We start from the raw sequence: 18,690 nt of genomic DNA, 5'->3' as shown, positions 1-18,690 counted from the left end.
GGAATCCTCTTCCACTCCTCCATGATGACATCACGGAGCTGGTGGATGTTAGACACCTTGAACTCCTCCACCTTTCACTTGAGGATGCGCCACAGGTGCTCAATTGGGTTTAGTCCATCACCTTTACCTTCAGCTTCCTCAGCAAGGCAGTTGTCATCTTAGAGGTTGTGTTTGGGGTCGTTATCCTGTTGGAAAACTGCCATGAGGCCCAGTTTTCGAAGGGAGGGGATCATGCTCTGTTTCAGAATGTCACAGTACATGTTGGAATTCATGTTTCCCTCAATGAACTGCAGCTCCCCAGTGCCAGCAACACTCATGCAGCCCAAGACCATGATGCTACCACCACCATGTTTGACTGTAGGCAAGATACAGTTGTCTTGGTACTTCTCACCAGGGCACCGCCACACATGCTGGACACCATCTGAGCCAAACGAGTTTATCTTGGTCTCGTCAGACCACAGGGCATTCCAGTAATCCATGTTCTTGGACTGCTTGTCTTCAGCAAACTGTTTGCTGGCTTTCTTGTGCGTCAGCTTCCTTCTGGGATGACGACCATGCAGACCGAGTTGATGCAGTGTGCGGCGTATGGTCTGAGCACTGACAGGCTGACCTCCCACGTCTTCAACCTCTGCAGCAATGCTGGCAGCACTCATGTGTCTATTTTTTAAAGCCAACCTCTGGATATGACGCCGAACACGTGGACTTAACTTCTTTGGTCGACCCTGGCGAAGCCTGTTCCGAGTGGAACCTGTCCTGGAAAACCACTGTATGACCTTGGCCACCATGCTAAAGCTCAGTTTCAGGGTGTTAGCAATCTTCTTATAGCCCAGGCCATCTTTGTGGAGAGCAACAATTCTATTTCTCACATCCTCAGAGAGTTCTTTGCCATGAGGTGCCATGTTGAATATCCAGTGGCCAGTATGAGAGAATTGTACCCAAAACACCAAATTTAAAAGCCCTGCTCCCCATTTACACCTGGGACCTTGACACATGACACCAGGGAGGGACAACGACACATTTGGGCACAATTTGGACATGTTCACTGTGGGGTGTACTCACTTATGTTGCAGCTATTTAGACATTAATGGCTGTGTGTTGAGTTATTTTCAGAAGACAGTAAATCTACACTGCTATACAAGTTGTACACTGACTACTCTAAGTTATATCCAAGTTTCATGTTTATAGTGTTGTCCCATGAAAAGATATAATGAAATATTTGCAGAAATGTGAGGGGTGTACTCACTTTTGTGATACACTGTATATATATTTTTTTGTTTATGCATTTTCTCCTCTTTTTTCTCCCCTTTAGCGCATCTAATTGCCCGATTGCGTCATGCTTCCTCTCCACCGATGCCGATCCCTGCTCTGATTGAGAAGAACAAAGCTAACCCACGCCCCCTCCGACACGTGGGCAGCATGCCGTATGCATCTTGTCCCCTACACTTTGACGAGTGCAGTGCAGCTCAGCACTGTGAACGGATAGACACGCTGAGAGCACTCTTTTCCCATCTCTGTGCAGGCGCCATCAATCAGCCAGCAGAGGTCGTAATTACATTAGTTATGAGAGAGACCCTATCCGGCTTAATCCCACCCCTATCTGAACAACAGGCCAATCGGCAGGCAGAGCTGAGATTCGATACGATGTATTCGAGATCCCAGCTCTGGTTCCAGCATGTGTTTTTACCACTGAGCCACCTTTTTTGCATTCTTCTTCCATGTACAGCGGTGGTTTGTATATTATGTGCAACTGTCCTCCTTATTTAATTATTTGATTTGATTAAAACAGTGACCTGTATCTGATCATTTTTAGATTCATTTGGCAGCCCCCCATCCTTTCATGTGCCTCCCACCTATATATGTGTTTTATATGACGTTTTTCACTTAACCTTTTGTTTTGCTTTTGTCCAGGTAACAGAGAGAAAGCAAGCAATAGAAAAAAGTTTGAAGTTGTTGAGAAAATTTAAGAAGGACCTGAAAAGTCTGACAGAATGGTTAGCGGCAATTGATAGTGAACTAACATGTCGGTCATCAGTGGAAGGGATGCCTAGCAACCTAGAAGCAGAGTTGGCATGGGCTAAGGTACATAACTTCCTCACATAAATACACTGCTATATGTAATATGTACAGTGCTTGCCAAAAGTATTGGCACCCCTGCAATTCTGTCAGATAATACTCAATTTCTTCCAGAAAATGATTGCAATTACAAATGCTTTGATATTAAAATGTTCATTTAATTTGTCTTCAATGGAAAACCACAAAAAGAATTGTCAAAAAGCCAAATTGGATATAATTCCACACCAAACATAAAAAAGGGGGTGGACAAAAGTATTGGCACCCTTTGAAAAATCATGTGATGCTTCTCTAATTTGTGTAATTAACAGCACCTGTTACTTACCTGTGGCACATAACAGGTGGTGGCAATAACTAAATCACACTTGCAGCCAGTTAAAATGGATTAAAGTTGACTCAACCTCTGTCCTGTGTCCTTGTGTGTACCACATTGAGCATGGAGAAAAGAAAGAAGACCAAAGAACTGTCTGAGGACTTGAGAAGCAAAATTGTGAGGAAGCATGGGCAATCTCAAGGCTACAAGTCCATCTCCAAAGACCTGAATGTTCCTGTGTCTACCGTGCGCAGTGTCATCAAGAAGTTTAAAGCCCATGGCACTGTGGCTAACCTCCCTAGATGTGGACGGAAAAGAAAAATTGACGAGAGATTTCAACGAAAGATTGTGCGGATGGTGGATAAAGAACCTCGACTAACATCCAAACAAGTTCAAGCTGCCCTGCAGTCCGAGGGTACAACAGTGTCAACCCGTACTATCCATCGGCGTCTGAATGAAAAGGGACTCTATGGTAGGATACCCAGGAAGACCCCACTTCTGACCCAGAGACATAAAAAAGCCAGGCTGGAGTTTGCCAAAACTTACCTGAGAAAGCCAAAAACGTTTTGGAAGAATGTTCTCTGGTCAGATGAGACAAAAGTAGAGCTTTTTGGGAAAAGGCATCAACATAGAGTTTACAGGAAAAAAAACGAGGCCTTCAAAGAAAAGAACACGGTCCCTACAGTCAAACATGGCGGAGGTTCCCTGATGTTTTGGGGTTGCTTTGCTGCCTCTGGCACTGGACTGCTTGACCGTGTGCATGGCATTATGAAGTCTGAAGACTACCAACAAATTTTGCAGCATAATGTAGGGCCCAGTGTGAGAAAGCTGGGTCTCCCTCAGAAGTCATGGGTCTTCCAGCAGGACAATGACCCAAAACACACTTCAAAAAGCACTAGAAAATGGTTTGAGAGAAAGCACTGGAGACTTCTAAAGTGGCCAGCAATGAGTCCAGACCTGAATCCCATAGAACACCTGTGGAGAGATCTCAAAATGGCAGTTTGGAGAAGGCACCCTTCAAATCTCAGGGACCTGGAGCAGTTTGCCAAAGAAGAATGGTCTAAAATTCCAGCAGGGCATTGTAAGACACTCATTGATGGTTACCGGAAGCGGTTGTTCGCAGTTATTTTGTCTAAAGGTTGTGCTACCAAGTATTAGGCTGAGGGTGCCAATACTTTTGTCCGGCCCATTTTTGGAGTTTTGTGTAAAATGATAATTGATTTGACTTTTTTTTCATTCTCTTTTGTGTTTTTTCATTGCAAGCAAAATAAATGAAGATATTAATACCAAAGCATTTGTGATTGCAATCATTTTCTGGAAGAAATTGAGTATTATCTGACAGAATTGCAGGGGTGCCAATACTTTTGGCCAGCACTGTATATATACGGCACACAGGGCAAACACACACACCTGAGGGAAATTTTCAATTTCAAAATCTCCAATTAACCTAACTGCATGTCTTTGGACTGTGGGAGGAAACCAGAGCTACCAGGGAAACCCATGCATTCATGGGGAGAACATGCAAACTCCACACAGAAAGAACCCGGACCGCTCCACCTGGGAATCGAACCCTGGAAATCTTGCCACCTTGCAGACCACACACACTTACAGTATACATACACCGATCAGACATAACATTATGACCACCTTCCTAATATTGTGTTGGTACCCCTTTTGCTGCCAAAACAGCCCTGACCCGTCGAGGCAAGGACTCTACTAGACCCCTGAAGGTGTGCTGTGATATCTGGCACTAAGATGTAAGCAGCAGATCCTTTAACTCCTGTAAGTTGTGAGGTGGAGCCTCCATGGATCGGACTTGTTTGTCCAGCGCATCCCACAGATGCTCGATTGGATTGAAATCTGGGGAATTTGGAGGCCAAGTCAACACCTCAAACTCATTGTTGTGCTCCTCAAACCGTTCCTGAAGCATTTTTGCTTTGTGGCATGGTCCACTATCAGAACCAGCATTAACTTCTTCAGCAATTTGAGCTACAGTAGCTTGTCTGTTGGATCGGACCACACAGGCCAGCCTTCGCTCCCGACGTGCATCAGTGAGCCTTGGCCGCCCATGACCCTGTCGCCGGTTTACCACTGTTCCTTCTTTGGACCAGTTTTGATAGATACTGACCACTGCAGACCGGGAACACCCCACAAGAGCTGCAGTTTTGGAGATGCTCTGACCCAGTCGTCTAGCCATCACAATTTGGCCCTTGTCAAACTCGCTCAAGTCCTCACGCTTGATAATTTTTCCTGCTTCTAACACATCAACTTTGAGGATAAAATGTTCAATATATCAATATATTTATTACTGTTTTAATTCATATATATTTACTTTTTACTTTTACTGTAGGCTACACAGGAGGCTACAGATCAACATACCCCTCAGCTCAGTTCAGTAAAAGATTTAGCAGAGACCCTGAAAGATCTGTTCAGTGACCAGAAAAACCTTATTGATGACAAAGTCAGTCTGTTAAACTGCAACTGGATTGCTGTGACATCACGCAGTGAACAATGGCTCAATCTGCTACTGGTGAGAAAATTCAGAGACCTTTTTCTGTAACTGAATGATACATGCAATGACACATACTAGTTTGTCCTAAGAACGTTTACATTAAAATTTTTTTTTTTTTTTAAGTTTTTTATGATTTTTAGAAGTGTGAGTAATGACTTTGTAAGGAATTGGCATGTGACACCCTTCTTCACCAGCAGTAGGGTGTGCAGGACAGCAAGCAGTTGTTCCAGATGAATTACATACAGCAAAAGTGCCACACTAGTGTTGAACTCAACACTATATAAACTGGCTCTAAGTTCTGCTCAGTGCTGAGTCTTTGCATTGTTCTTTAATTAAACAATCAATAGGGTTGACGGCCACTAAATTCTAAAACTAAAAAGTAAATATTGAATGCATTGAAACTTTAAAAGTTTCTATATAATTATTTCTATATAATTAGGGCTTGAGCAAAAAGCATTTGTCTGTAATCAGCTCAGGACACATTGTTGGATTGAGTAGCTGGCGTGTCATGCTCAGTCGCTGTTCCACTTGTGCTCTCGCTTCCATTAGCTCCTAGTTAATTTAGTTGTTTGTTTCTTTCCCTTGTGAACCTTATGCCAAGTTCCACTACACGACTTTCCAAGTCATCAGGTTGCTGTACAGTTCACACTACACAACTGGATCTCTTGCAATCGGGAGTCTTTTAAGTCGTCGTGTGTTTCACACTACACGACTGATCGGTCATAGGGGCTCACACACTACACGATCTATCACCAACTGGAATCGCAGGCGAGTCTGTCTGGTCTCCCAAACTATGTTTTGTCACGAAAACACGCGAGAAGTGTCGAGGGGTTTAATGATACTGTGTCCGAAGATGCACATCAACAATAAGCGATCAGAGTTGTTTGTGTGTGATATGCGGCGTAAAAGGAAGTAGGAAAAATAAATGAATCAGAGTGTATTAGGCTACACGACCAGCAGGATTGTCTGTTCTGTAGTGAGTTGGATGTAAATAAATTAGGGCTGTCGAAGTTAACGCGATAATAACGCATTAACGCAATCTCAATTTAACGTGATTAAGATAAATAGTGCCATTAACGCAAATTCTAGTTCATGTTGAGACTTGACTGGTAGAACAAACGTTTTAATGTCGGACATGTCACCGTTTTTCATTTGCGGTTTGTTAACAAAATGTAAAAGAGCGTCGTAGCATCTGCACTTGCATAATAAAGAAATAAATACACGCTATATTCACAAGTTGTCGGGAGCAGAACACTTTATTAACTTATTCTGTTACGGTAAAGAATACCGGACAGCTGAGTCAAGCACGTTAGTCCATGAACTATGGAAGCCCCAAAGGGTCAAAACACACTCACTTCGTGTAGAAACGTCCATCAAACCATTGGATAGTATTACTGCCTAGTATGTGAGTGAATAAAACTCCCTTACAGTTTTCTCTTGTCCCAGCAGTTTTTAACATAAGTACATTTAGCATAAAATGTGTTCACCATTTTAATTGTAACATTTCACTTAAAAATCCTTGTTTTCTATAACATTTACACAGATTTTTTTTTATGCGATTAATCGCGATTAACTATATGAAATTCTGAGATTAATCGCGATTAACTATATGAAATTCTGAGATTAATCGCGATTAAAAATTTTAATCGTTTGACAGCCCTAAAATAAATATTTATATTATGGTTTGGCGTGGATGATAAGATCATAAAATACTGTAAAGCTTGTGTGTGTGCTGATAGAAATCATATTATGTCTTTGTCCTACGTTTTTACACTCATCCTCTGGGTTTCCCCTTACCCCATATCCTGAGTTCTCATTGGCTGTAGTTCGACACCGCACTCGCAGCAACTCGCAACACCTTTTACACTACAAGATTGAGTCGGCGACAGGTCCAGATATTTAATATGCTAGTTATTTTTCTCAAGTCGCTCGGATAGAGTTGTTGAACACTTTACACATAGCGATCAAGAGCCGAGTTTTGATCCCCGGGCGAACGCCGAGTTGCTCCCGAGCTGCCACATCTATCGGCGACCAGTCGGCGAGCGAAAATCATGGCAAAAAAACGTGTAGTGTGAACTAGGCATAATCTGTCTTTTACATGAAATGAATGGTTTGTTGAGATTTGTTTGCCAGATAACTCAGGCTGTAGAGTGCATTTTTACAGTGCAGCAGGTTTTTTAGTGTAAATGATATTTGTTCCTTTGGCTATTCTTTTCCTCCATGTCACCAAGGAGGAGTCCCTGCTAGTCTGGTTCCTCTCAAGATTTCTTACTGTAATTTTAAGGGAGTTATTTTTTGCCAATATCACCCTTGATTTGCTCAACAGTGGTTTTAGTTTATAGGTCCTGGATTGAGTAAAGTTGCTTTGAGACAATGTCTGTTAAAAAGTGCTATTCAAATTAATTTGACTTGACTTTGATTCTATTCAGCCACTGCACTGTGGTCCAAAATGTAGGTTGTGAGTCTGCTGTGGTAGCCTAACTTCACCACCCAGTTACATAACTTCATGACATCCAGCATTCATAACGTCCAGCATTGTGGAAAATGTGGCTGCACAAATATTAGAGGTGGGGGTGTAAATAAATATAAGAAATTCTATGAAGAATTAATAAACTCTGTGTTATTTGATTTAGTAAAATTAGAGAAAATGTCACAGTTTAATCATTCCAAATCAGTCACTGTAGTCTGAAAAAAAGTGGACATCTCACAGCACAACTGTACCTGATCTTTGAATTTCTGACTGACATGCTTGAATTAGGGTTGAATTAGGTTGTAGAAATGCTGTGTTTGATGTTGTAATACTTTATAGCTCCTTTACATTAATATTCAAGCATGGTCTTTCTTAAAACTTACTAAATAATTCATTGTATTGGACTCTGAAATACATGATGTCTTTAATAAATCCAAGTTAGCCTGGGCGTTTTACACTATGTTCTCATACTTTTTTGTTTTAGGATTACCAAAATCAGTTAAATAACCTGGATAAAAATGTTGCTGAGATACACACCTGGTTAGATGGAGCGGAGGCTCAGATGAACAAGATGAAAAATACAGGCTTTGTTGATCATGTTATCAAGGTTGGTACTTTTACTTTTTACCACAAAATATTATTTGTAAATTATTCTGGACAAATATAAATTACATTTCAAGGTTTTTGGTCTTTGATGGATAGTCAAAAGACAGACCAGTAAGTAAAATTTATAGTATACAGTATGATTTGGAATGTTATGTAAGAATATGGGGTGGCACGGTGGCTCGGTGGGTAGCACGGTCACCTTACAGCAAGAAGGTCCTGGGTTTGATTTCTAGGTTGAGTTGTCTGGGTCTGTTGTCTGTGGAGCTCCGGTTTCCTCCCACACTCCAAAGTCATGCAGTCAGGTTAATTGGAGATGTTAAAATTGCCCTAGATGTGCGTTCATGTCTGCCCTGTGATGGAGTGGCACACTGTCCAGAGTCTTTCTGTACGCCCATTTAGAGCTGGGATAGGCTGTGATGGACAGGCCACCCCTCCCCAAACACACACACACACACACACACACACTTTAAAAAAAAAAGCAGATAAGGAAGGAGTAGAGCACCCACTTTTACTTTGCATCAGTATGTCAATATGAGCTCAGAGAAGTTGCAGTTTAAACTGTTGGTTAGGTGGCGCAGCGGTAACACAGTAGCACACCAGAGCTGACATTTTGAACTCATCGGTTCGAAACTCAACTCTGCCATCCAGCTAGGCGCCAACACAAACAACGATTGGCTGTTTTTCAAGGGTGCTGGAGGGTTCCTCATAACTGCTTGCTGATTGATGGCGCCTGCACAGAGTCCAGGGATAATGTGTGATCAGGGTGTGTCTCTCCGTACACAAAGCTGATACACATATGAACTCTCCTTGTGCAGGTGAAAAGATGCAGTCGGAGGGGGCGTGTGTTAGTTACGGCTCATGCAATTGGGTAATTGGATACGACTAGATTGGGAAGAACATTGGGGGGGAAATGCAAGGAAAAAAAAATTTGGGTCAGGTGCTCAGGTGGCGCAGCGGTAAAACACACTAGCACACCAGAGCTGACATTTTAAACTCATCGATTTGAAACTCAGCTCAGCCATCCAACAGCCTGGGCGCCAACACGAACAACGATTGGCTGTTTTCCAAGGGTGCTGGAGGGTTCCTCATAACTGTTGCACTTACGACCTCTGCTGGCTGATTGATGGCGCCTGCACAGAGTCCTGGGATAATGTGTGATCAGGGTGTGTCTCTCCGTACACAAAGCTGATACACATATGAACTCCCCTCGTGCAGGTGAAAAGATGCACTCGAAGGGCCGCTAAGGTGGCACAGCAGTAAAACACATGCTGAACACCAGAGCTGGAATCTCAAATACATTGTATTGAGTCTCAGCTCTGCCTGCCGTCTGGGCTGAGCAGCCACATGAACAACGATTGGCCTGTTGTTCATATAGGGGCGGGATTAAGCCAGATATGGTCTCTCATAACTAATGCAATTACGCCCTCTGCTGGCTGATTGATGGCACCTGCACAGAGATGGGAAAAGAGTGCATAATCTGGCTGTGACACAAGACTGAGTTGCACTGCACTCGTCAAAGTGTAGGTAATAAGATGCATACGGCATGCGGCCCACGTGTCGGAGGGGGCGTGGGTTAGCTTCGTTCTCCTCAATCATAGCGGAGATCGGCATTGGTGGAGAGGAAACATGATGCAATTGGGCAATTGGACGTGCTTAAAAGGGAGAAAAGGGGAGAAAATGCATTAAAAAAAAGATGCAGTCGGAGAATGGTGTGTTAGTTACGACTCTCCTCAGTCAGAGTGGAGGTCAACATCAGTAGAGAGGAAGCGTAATGCAATCGGATAATTTGATATGATTAAATTGGGAGGAACATTGGGGATAAAGATGAAAAAAAAAAAAACCTTTGGGTTAATTTATACACACAGAAACTCTATTAACAAGATAGATGTAATGGATGTAGCAAAACACAGATTGCTCACAAATCTCTCTGCGACAATCACTAAACAATTAAAACTAATTGGGCTTTAAAATGATCATTATCACAATGCATAACATACCCATCAATTAAGAGGCGTTGGAATAAATGACATTTAAAACAGACAATTTGAAACAGAATTTGATGTAACATAAAACAATACTTAACAGATTTATGTTAATTTCATGTAAACCATTATAAGAAAAAGATACTAATTGTAATGTACTGTTAACTGATCAGGGTCTGCAAGCTGAGCTGGAGCCGATGCGTGGAAAGTTAAAGGACGTGCAGAATCTTGGTGATGAACTCGTTAAAAACACTGGGGAACACTGTAAAGCTAAAGTAAAGCCCAAGTTGGATCATCTCACTCAACGCTTCGACAGTGTAGCGCAAGACATTTTACATGGACAGGTATTGTTCCTTTTTTTTTTGGCTTTTTCTGTCATACATGGAGGTTTATTATTTTTTTAAATTGCAAAAATGTATTATTTATTTATATGTATTGATTATATAGGTTTCCTCTCAAGAGTTAGAGGAATACTACAATCAAGCAAATATGTGGCTACAGAAGTTGGATGAAGAAATAAAAATGGGTGAAAACGTCAAGGAAGAGGATTTTACTGAAGTTCCAGTAAGTCTTTTGTCATTATTATACTTAAACAGCTCATTAAATCATTACTGATGCAAAGTACAAACTCAGTTTTCAGAAAAGTTGGGACATTTTGTGAAATCCAATAAGAAGTATTTAACCGCTTATGCAATCAGGGTCGCTTGGGGGGTGCTGGAGCCTATCCCAACTTTTCAATGGGCGCAAGGCACACAGTAACACCCTGAACGGGGCGCCAGTCCATCGCAGGGCAGACACACATACACAGACACACACTCATACACGCACATCCATTCACCTACAGGGCAATTCAGTGTTTCCAATTAACCTGACTGCATGTTTCTGGACTGTGAGAGGAAACCGGAGCTCCCGGAGGAAACCCACGCAGACACGGGGAGAACATGCTAACTTTACACAGAAAGGACCCGGACCGCCCCGCCTGGGGATCGAACCCAGGACCTTCTTGCTGTGAGGCGACAGTGCTACTCACTGAGCCACCATGCCGCCCTGTTTAAAACACTGCAAAGAAAATAATTCCAGCTTAATTTTGTTTTGTTAATATGAACAGATTCATATTAGTAGAAACTGATGCCTGCAAAACACTCGGAAAAAGTTGAATTGAAAAAAAAGTTAAAAAAACAAATTGTTGCCCATTGTTTTTGCCCATTCCTGTTTAATATGAGACTTCAGCTGCTCATTAGTCCATGGTAACATTTCTGTAACAGGCCAACCTGCTGTGTAGATCAGCAGGGGTTATGGGTTATAGTATCATGCCCACATGCCATGCTATAATGCACCAGCAGGGGGCATAGAGGTGCATTTTAATCATTTTCACTTCATGTAGGTGCAGGAATACACCGAGTGCCAGTTACAATTTGCTTGTCATTGCTGTCTGTCCCAACTTTTTGGTATTAGGTATTTTATTCCAAGCCTAATACGTATCTATACATGTGCTTTTTCAGGTTGTCGATGATGAGGAATTAAAATACCTGCTGCTGAAAGGAGAGAATCTTCTGAAAAGAACCACAGATCCAGAAAAAGCAATTGTTTATCAAAAGCATCATTCACTCCTTGATAAGTACAACACTTTGAAGGTAAATGGTTATGATCACAATGATCACAACTAAAACAAAGACATAAAATAAAAAAAATCAGACCTTTTTCTGCCTTTAATGTGATCTATAATCTCACTTACTCACTGTCTAAGCCGCTTATCATAATCAGGGTTGCGGGGGGTGCTGGAGCCTATCCCAGCTCTTAATGAGAGCAATGAGACCAGTGTCACAAACACATTTAATTTAAATGTGTGTCCAGGGACAGCGGTAGCCTAATGGGTAGAGCTTTGGTCTATCAATCGAAAGGTTGAGGGTTTGTATCTTAGCTCTGCCATGCAACCACTGTTGGGTCCTTGAGCAAGACCTTTAACCCTCTCAGCTCCAGGGGCGCTGTACAATGGCTGACCCTGCGCTCTGACCCCAGCTTCCAAACAAGCTGTGATATGCGGAAAAAGAATTTCATTGTACTGTACATCTGTATATGTATATATGACAAATAAAGGCATTCTATTCTGTTTTATTTTTAGATTAAATCTGTTCAGTATAAGTTAAACACTGTGTGTTTATTTTGTGGCTGTCTTCTCTCAGAATCTAAGAGCACTTAGGAAGAAAAGGGCACTTGCTTTAGCCCCACAGTGGTACCAGTTCTGTAAGAGGTCAGACGATATGAAGCAATGGCTTGACAAAATGTCAAAGACGATGGCGGAACTACCCGAACCTGCAGAACCAAAACTAAAGGTAATAGCCTGGACCAGATACTGTAAGAACTGAATATGTGAGAAGCATGTGATTGTCAAAGTTGACACAAATCCCTCCTAAAGAGTGACTCGATATAAGTTTGCAATACAGTAAACCAGTGTAATATGTTTTATTTGTTTTTTAATTGTACATGGCAAACCAGTTTAGGCCCTGACGTTGCAGTGTTTCTGTAATTCTGCTGCAGTCTTTAAGGGATTTGCAACTTGTGTGTATTAGTTGGCTGATTTTGTTGTTGTACAGTGAAAATTATGTCTTAAATGCAATACTGGGCACACCAGTGCTGAGGATTCTAAAGTCTTAGTGTTTGAATCTCAGCTCTGCTACTGGTTGGCCGGGAGTCCCCTCGCAGGTACAATTGGCCACTAGTCTGCTGGGTGTGAAAAGACAGGACTAAAAAAGGAAGTGGGGTCTTTGACGCTGTGTAAGGACCCTGGTTAGTAACCTCAGGTGCCTGAACAGAAGTAATGGAACGAGGAGATCAGTAAATGACTCACGCATTAATCCACCCAACTAAGAAGGGTTGGGTAACTAAAGGCCTTAGCATACTTCATGCAAGGTGCACATACAATGTGATGTAATTGCGGAGAAAGTGAACAACCACGGACGTCGCGCAGAGGCTTCGCTCGCCTTGTCGCTCACATGGAAGCTGGCCGAACTCGCCTGTGATTGGTCGGTAAAAAAGAGGAGTGCCATGAAAACAAACATGGACAATTTTGAGGAGCGTCTCTCAGAGCAAGTACGGCGGTATCGTCACCTTTATGATTCTTCGCTGAGAGATTATAAAGACACTCAGATTGTTCTAACTCTGCTTCTTCTTGTAGCATTTTTATACGCTTTCAAGACCTCGCACATCGCCATAACTGTAATAATCGTTTTTGGTAGTCATGGAACTTAACATCATAAATGTCACAGTGTCACCTGCAGCTGCGGACAGGCAAAACAAAACTGCTGAAGGTATGCCAGCTTGCAAGCTCATGCAACGCTCGCGGACTTAGTTTCGCAGGACGTATGCGGCGGCCTTAAGAAGCCGTGGATAACTAATTGGCTATGCTAAATTGTGAGAAATGGTGAGAAAATGCATAAATAAAATAGCAAAAAATTTAATACAATCCTCCAATATGACAAAACCAAGCATAGTGTGTTTTCTGTAAATGTTAAATGTAGGAATCCACTGCTGCCTGGAGAAAAAAACAGCCACACATAACTTCACATGGTGGAAAAGAGGTGTGCTAGACCAGGGGTTTTCAACCTTTTTGTACATACGCCCCCTCGTGTGCCGTGTTGAACTTGCACCCCCAACCCAAACCCCCGCACCAAAATGTTCTGTAGTAGCTGGTGTTCATTTAAAACCGCAGCATTCATTAATAACAGTAAAAACGGACAGCTGACTGAGGAGAGAAACTTACGCTTCGCTTCATATGAATCGACTCCTGACTCACTTATAGCGATATAATGAACAGAGCATCTCACGCTATACACCTCTCTTAATGAAAGACACACACCCATGTCCTATATCAGCAGTACTTGTTTTTGTCATCGATTTATCTTCACTGTTAGCCATATTTTTACATTATTTTCCCCCCAATTTTCTCCCCTAATCTAGTCGTGTCCAATTACCCTGCGTGCGTCCTCTATACTGATTCGACCCTTCACTGCTGACTGAGAACGCCTCTCAACTGAAGAACGCCCCCCTCCGGCACGTACAGTCAGTACAGACTGCATTTTTCACCTGCACGAGTCGAGTTCAAACACAAACGGGCACTGTGTATGGAGGGCCACACCCCCATCAGCATTATTCCTCAGCCCTGTGCAGGTGCCATCAGTCAGCCAACAGGGGCCGCATTTGCACCGTTTATGAGGACCTATGATCCGACTTTTTACCCCTAACCCTGAACAACAGCCAATCGCTGTTCATGCAGCTGCCCAGCCCAGTCAGAAGGCAGAGCTGAGATTTGATACGATGTATTCGAAACCCCAACTCTGGTGCGCTAGCCTATTATTAAGTTTTGCTATCCAACGGTCCTTTTTTCAGACCGAGCTGGATAACATTAAACGTGCATGTGCGTGGTCAGTGAGACTAATCAAATATGCCTACTGTGGGTGAAAAATTGCTCGTAATCTCGTAGTGTCACAGGTTGAAAACCCCTGTGCTAGACTACAGCCCTCCTAGTCCAGTATGGGTACTGTGCATGCAGCAATAGTCACAAATGCTTTGGGGAATTGGATATGAATAATTAGGAGGAAAAACATACTACTCGAACACATTGTTTATCTTGTATCAAAGTATTAGAGAAACCACATGGTGCATACTTATCAGGACATGGTTTTCTTCTTATAGGAAATTAGCACTAAGTTTGAACAGCAACGTCCAGTGCTTGAAGAATGTCGAGGACTCGGTCACATGCTTTCAGGAGGTGGATTGACTAAGCTTGTGGAACCACGCCTCATCCCCATTAATAACCGCTGGAAACAGCTAGAAACGAAATTTGCTCAATTGCATCACATGAGTGTAAGTTAATGAGAAAAATACATGGTTTTAATAATAATTATAAAATTATCATTATGGGCTGTAACTGAATTCTCTTTAAACAGGAACTGCAAGCTTTACTAGATACGATTGATGAGAATAAGGCACTGCTAAACTCGGTGAGCTGGTCTGCCGTAACTGATAATACAGCCAAACAGGAGAAGTGTCTACAGGTAAGATTTAATTACATAACAAATCTGTTTATAAACTGTAATAATAATGAGCAGTACTGTACTGTTATAATACGAGGGTTCTTCAAAAAGTTTCCTCACTTTTTAAAACTATTTATTAAGAATTCTAAAAGCAAATTACATTGACGCATCATCACATGAAAATCTTCTTCCCCTTAAAGCTTCTTTGAGCGTCCAAAAAGGTAAAAATCAGATGGTGCTAAATCAGAAAAAAGCTCTCTCTCAGTCTCTCGGACACGATCAATTACTACTCCTCCCACCCTCATCGCTTCCAACCAAAATATAAAAGTGCGGAAATTTTTTGAAGATCCCTCGTACCTTCCCTCGACATTAACTGTTACACTCCTTAGGGTTTAAAACATTATGGTGTGTCATGACAGTGAGTTTGTTACACTAATTTGCTTCTTGTGTTATAATTTAGAAAGTAAAAAACAGTTTGGAGACTCTTCAGACTTCAGTGCCAGAAGCTTTAGAGAAGAACAAAGCTTTTCCTCATGAAGGTCTGCTTCTTCAGCTCCTCACTACCAGCTGGGACAACCTGAAGGATCTCTATCAGAAGAAGCTAGTGTAAGTGTTAATGCTACTGATTGTATACTCTCACTTACTTACTCACTCACTCACTTTCTAAGTTGTTGCGGACACACACACTAAGACTAACTTTGTAGCTTCAATGCATATCTTTGGACTGTGGGAGGAAACCGGCGCACCTGGAGAAAACCCACACAGACACAGTGGAGAACATGCAAACAGAAAGAACCCAGAATGCTCCAACTGGGAATCGAACCCAGGGAATCAAACCCAGGATACTGTGAGGCAACAGTGCAACCCACTTATCTAATAGTTCCATTTTATTTTGGTTTTGATATTTGAATATTTATTTAGTTAAAGAAAAGTAAGAGTGTTATATCAAACTAAAGAATAATTAAATATGTTATAATTTAATTACTTATAATTATTATTAACTTATTACCTATTATTCAAACATTTGTATTTACTAAATTTATTTTTTTATAAGCTCTATTTCCTAAAAAGTTGGAACATTTTGCAAAATGCAATAAAAAGTAACCAGTTTATTTTTATTTAACTCACAAAGTACAAAGAACGATTTACAATGTTTTTACTAACCAATTTAATTGTTACAATTTGGGACACAGGTATGTTTACTATTAAATTACACTTTTTTACAATGATTTGGGAACTGAGGACACAAACTGTTGCAGTTTTGTAAATTTTAATACCTTCTTGCTTGATATTAGATATGTTGTCTGTTTTTTTCATGAGTCATTCATTTTCAACTGAACAAATCTGGACAGCAGGCAGGCCAGTCAAGCGCACACACTCTACAAAGTGCATAAAGCAACATCACCTTCTATGCTTTGGTTGAGGTGCCAAAAAGAGCAGCAGAGAAATACTTTAGCAGATGACTCTGACTCTACTCATGACTCGCAAAAAAAATGACTCGTAAACAACAAGAGTGTCTAGCGTCAGCATGTGTTAACATTAGTTACGTGTGACAATTATACTTGCAACGCACGCAATGGGTAAATGTTACAGCCAGCTTCCGGCGTAGTGATGAAGTGTCGCTCCCTTCTCCCTACACAGTTTGAAGTTCACTTCATTTGAACATTTTCGTTACCTGTGGATTGCAATCTCACTTAAAATGGTGGAATACCCTATGTAGTGCACTTCACAGGAACAACTGGGGTGAATGGAACGCTCCTACAGAATTGGCGATAAGGGCTGAAAGACCGCTTTATGAACCAATCTGACCTTCTGATTTTAATGTTTAGCAAGAAATGCTGTTATTTGCATTTATTCAGTTTGCGTCACACAGATGATTGTCAATGAAACACTTGATTGGCTTTCTAACGAGTTAGTGTTGTACTTCACAACCGGGAAAAGTTTGGAGGTTTTTAATTATAAGCACATTTACAAAATAACGGATTATATTCCTAATGGGACACACGGTTATAAATTTAATAGCATCTGGAAGAACATAAGCAAAGGTAAGCAGTGGTTATTATTTTTTTGCTGTGTTTTGGATTTTGGCAGTGAAAAGAAAACGTATCAGTTTAAGCTTTTAACTGGAACCTTCTTGTTGCAGAAATTACATTCATTTGCACAATGACTAGGAAAGTGAAGGCACTAATTAAAACGGCAAAATACAGTTGCTAATCTGTTGTTGTTTTTTATCTGAACTTACATATTATTTGTTTATTTCTACACTACTTTTCCAATATATGTTTTGTGTATATTATTTTGACTCGTGACTTGACTCGGACTTGTATTTTGTGACTTGTGAACATCTCTGGCTTTAAACCACAAAGTCTACCAATGAAAAAGCCCAGTATGTATAGAAATACTTTTATTACTAGAAAATGTATAATTAGCCTTAAGGTGCAGCCAAAACTTGATTACCAAAATGGTATCTATAAAACATAATTACAATATAGCAGCCTATAGTTATAAATTTGCTCCTTAGTATATCTCCTTTACTTAGTGTATGTCTTTTAAATCTGATCCACCCTAAAAAAATGTATATATGGCATTTGGCAGTCCAACATCCTGCAAAGTATTAAACCCAAGTAGATACCCACATTGGGCGTATTAGCCCTAAGAATTACATGAACTTTACACAATATTAATTCTGTTGGGTTCTGACAGCCTAAATATTGTGGTTGCCGCATTAAACCATATTTGCCGTGACTGCTGTCTTATTTTTTTCATTTCTCATTAGTGGTTTTACTTACACTGTATAACACTGTTTTGTTCTTGGCTTGTTTTCTTAATGTTTACATTTTTAGATACTTTGACAAATACAAGAAATACAACATGATAGTCAAATCCCTCCAGGATTGGTTAACTGGTGCTGAAAAATCATTAGTGCTGTATGAGGAAGACCCAAACCAAAATACAAGCCACCTCAAGGTAAGAATTTTTAAAATAAACTGAAAACCACTCCTTTATTTATGGTTTAAGCCAGTGGTCCCCAACCACAGGGCTGCGGACCAGTACCGGTCAGTGGGTCATTTATTACCGGGCTGCACAGAAACAATGAATAATTAGAGGTGGCTAGAAAAGCAGTTTTCTCTGCTTCTATTTCAGGTGTTATTGGGTGTGTTTGAAAAGCTAGTGTGCTCTCTACATAGACAGTATTTTACGTCATCCTACACACGCTCCCGAGAATGAAGCTGTTCGAAATCATAGATGCCTTAATATGCTGTCTAGTTAGGCATCTTAAAATTTCAACGTTATTTTGACTCAAGAACGAGTGAGCATCGGAAGCGTCCTTAGTGATCAAGGCAATCCCAGCATTCAATACAGCAGCTCTTTTCTCACAGAAAAAAAATAAAAAATGGCGGATGGTGTGGTGAAACGTTATTTTTGAACGTAAGTAAATTATTATAGATTTTTAACTTGTATAAACCTGCACAAGTGTCATTTATTTGCAAATTCAGGCTTGTCAGCGAATTTAACCGTTTTCGGTACATAAAGGGAGATGTTAGTTGACATGCTAGCGCGCTGTGCCACCTCATCCCATTGGTTTGAATGGCAAGATGCTAACTGTTAGCTTAGTAAGCGAAACACGATTTTATCGCTGTCTAAGTAACACGTTCGAATAACCTGCCTTATAAGTTGATGACTTATTAGAATCTTCTTTACTG

At 41.1% G+C, this 18,690-nt stretch overlaps 1 protein-coding gene across 3 annotated transcripts in view; it reads left to right on the top strand.

Moving 5' to 3' along the window:
• Positions 1-18,690, top strand: part of dmd (dystrophin) — a 217,575-nt gene that overhangs the window by 96,549 nt on the left and 102,336 nt on the right. For all 3 annotated transcript variants that reach the window (XR_010014843.1, XM_063010432.1, XM_063010433.1), the window contains exons 34-44: positions 1,909-2,079; positions 4,734-4,913; positions 7,850-7,972; positions 10,127-10,297; positions 10,401-10,517; positions 11,456-11,587; positions 12,137-12,286; positions 14,646-14,816; positions 14,900-15,007; positions 15,447-15,592; positions 17,830-17,953. Coding sequence is in view for 2 of the 3 variants with exons in the window: in XM_063010432.1 (XP_062866502.1) it covers positions 1,909-2,079; positions 4,734-4,913; positions 7,850-7,972; positions 10,127-10,297; positions 10,401-10,517; positions 11,456-11,587; positions 12,137-12,286; positions 14,646-14,816; positions 14,900-15,007; positions 15,447-15,592; positions 17,830-17,953 (1,593 nt within the window). In the remaining variant the exon portion in view is untranslated. The remainder of the gene's footprint in view (positions 1-1,908; positions 2,080-4,733; positions 4,914-7,849; positions 7,973-10,126; positions 10,298-10,400; positions 10,518-11,455; positions 11,588-12,136; positions 12,287-14,645; positions 14,817-14,899; positions 15,008-15,446; positions 15,593-17,829; positions 17,954-18,690) is intronic.

This window comes from Trichomycterus rosablanca, chromosome 15, assembly GCF_030014385.1.
Source record: "Trichomycterus rosablanca isolate fTriRos1 chromosome 15, fTriRos1.hap1, whole genome shotgun sequence".
NCBI classification, from domain to species: domain Eukaryota; kingdom Metazoa; phylum Chordata; class Actinopteri; order Siluriformes; family Trichomycteridae; genus Trichomycterus; species Trichomycterus rosablanca.
The sequence above is the reverse complement of the archived record's forward strand: the minus strand, read 5'-3'. Positions and strand labels throughout refer to the sequence as shown.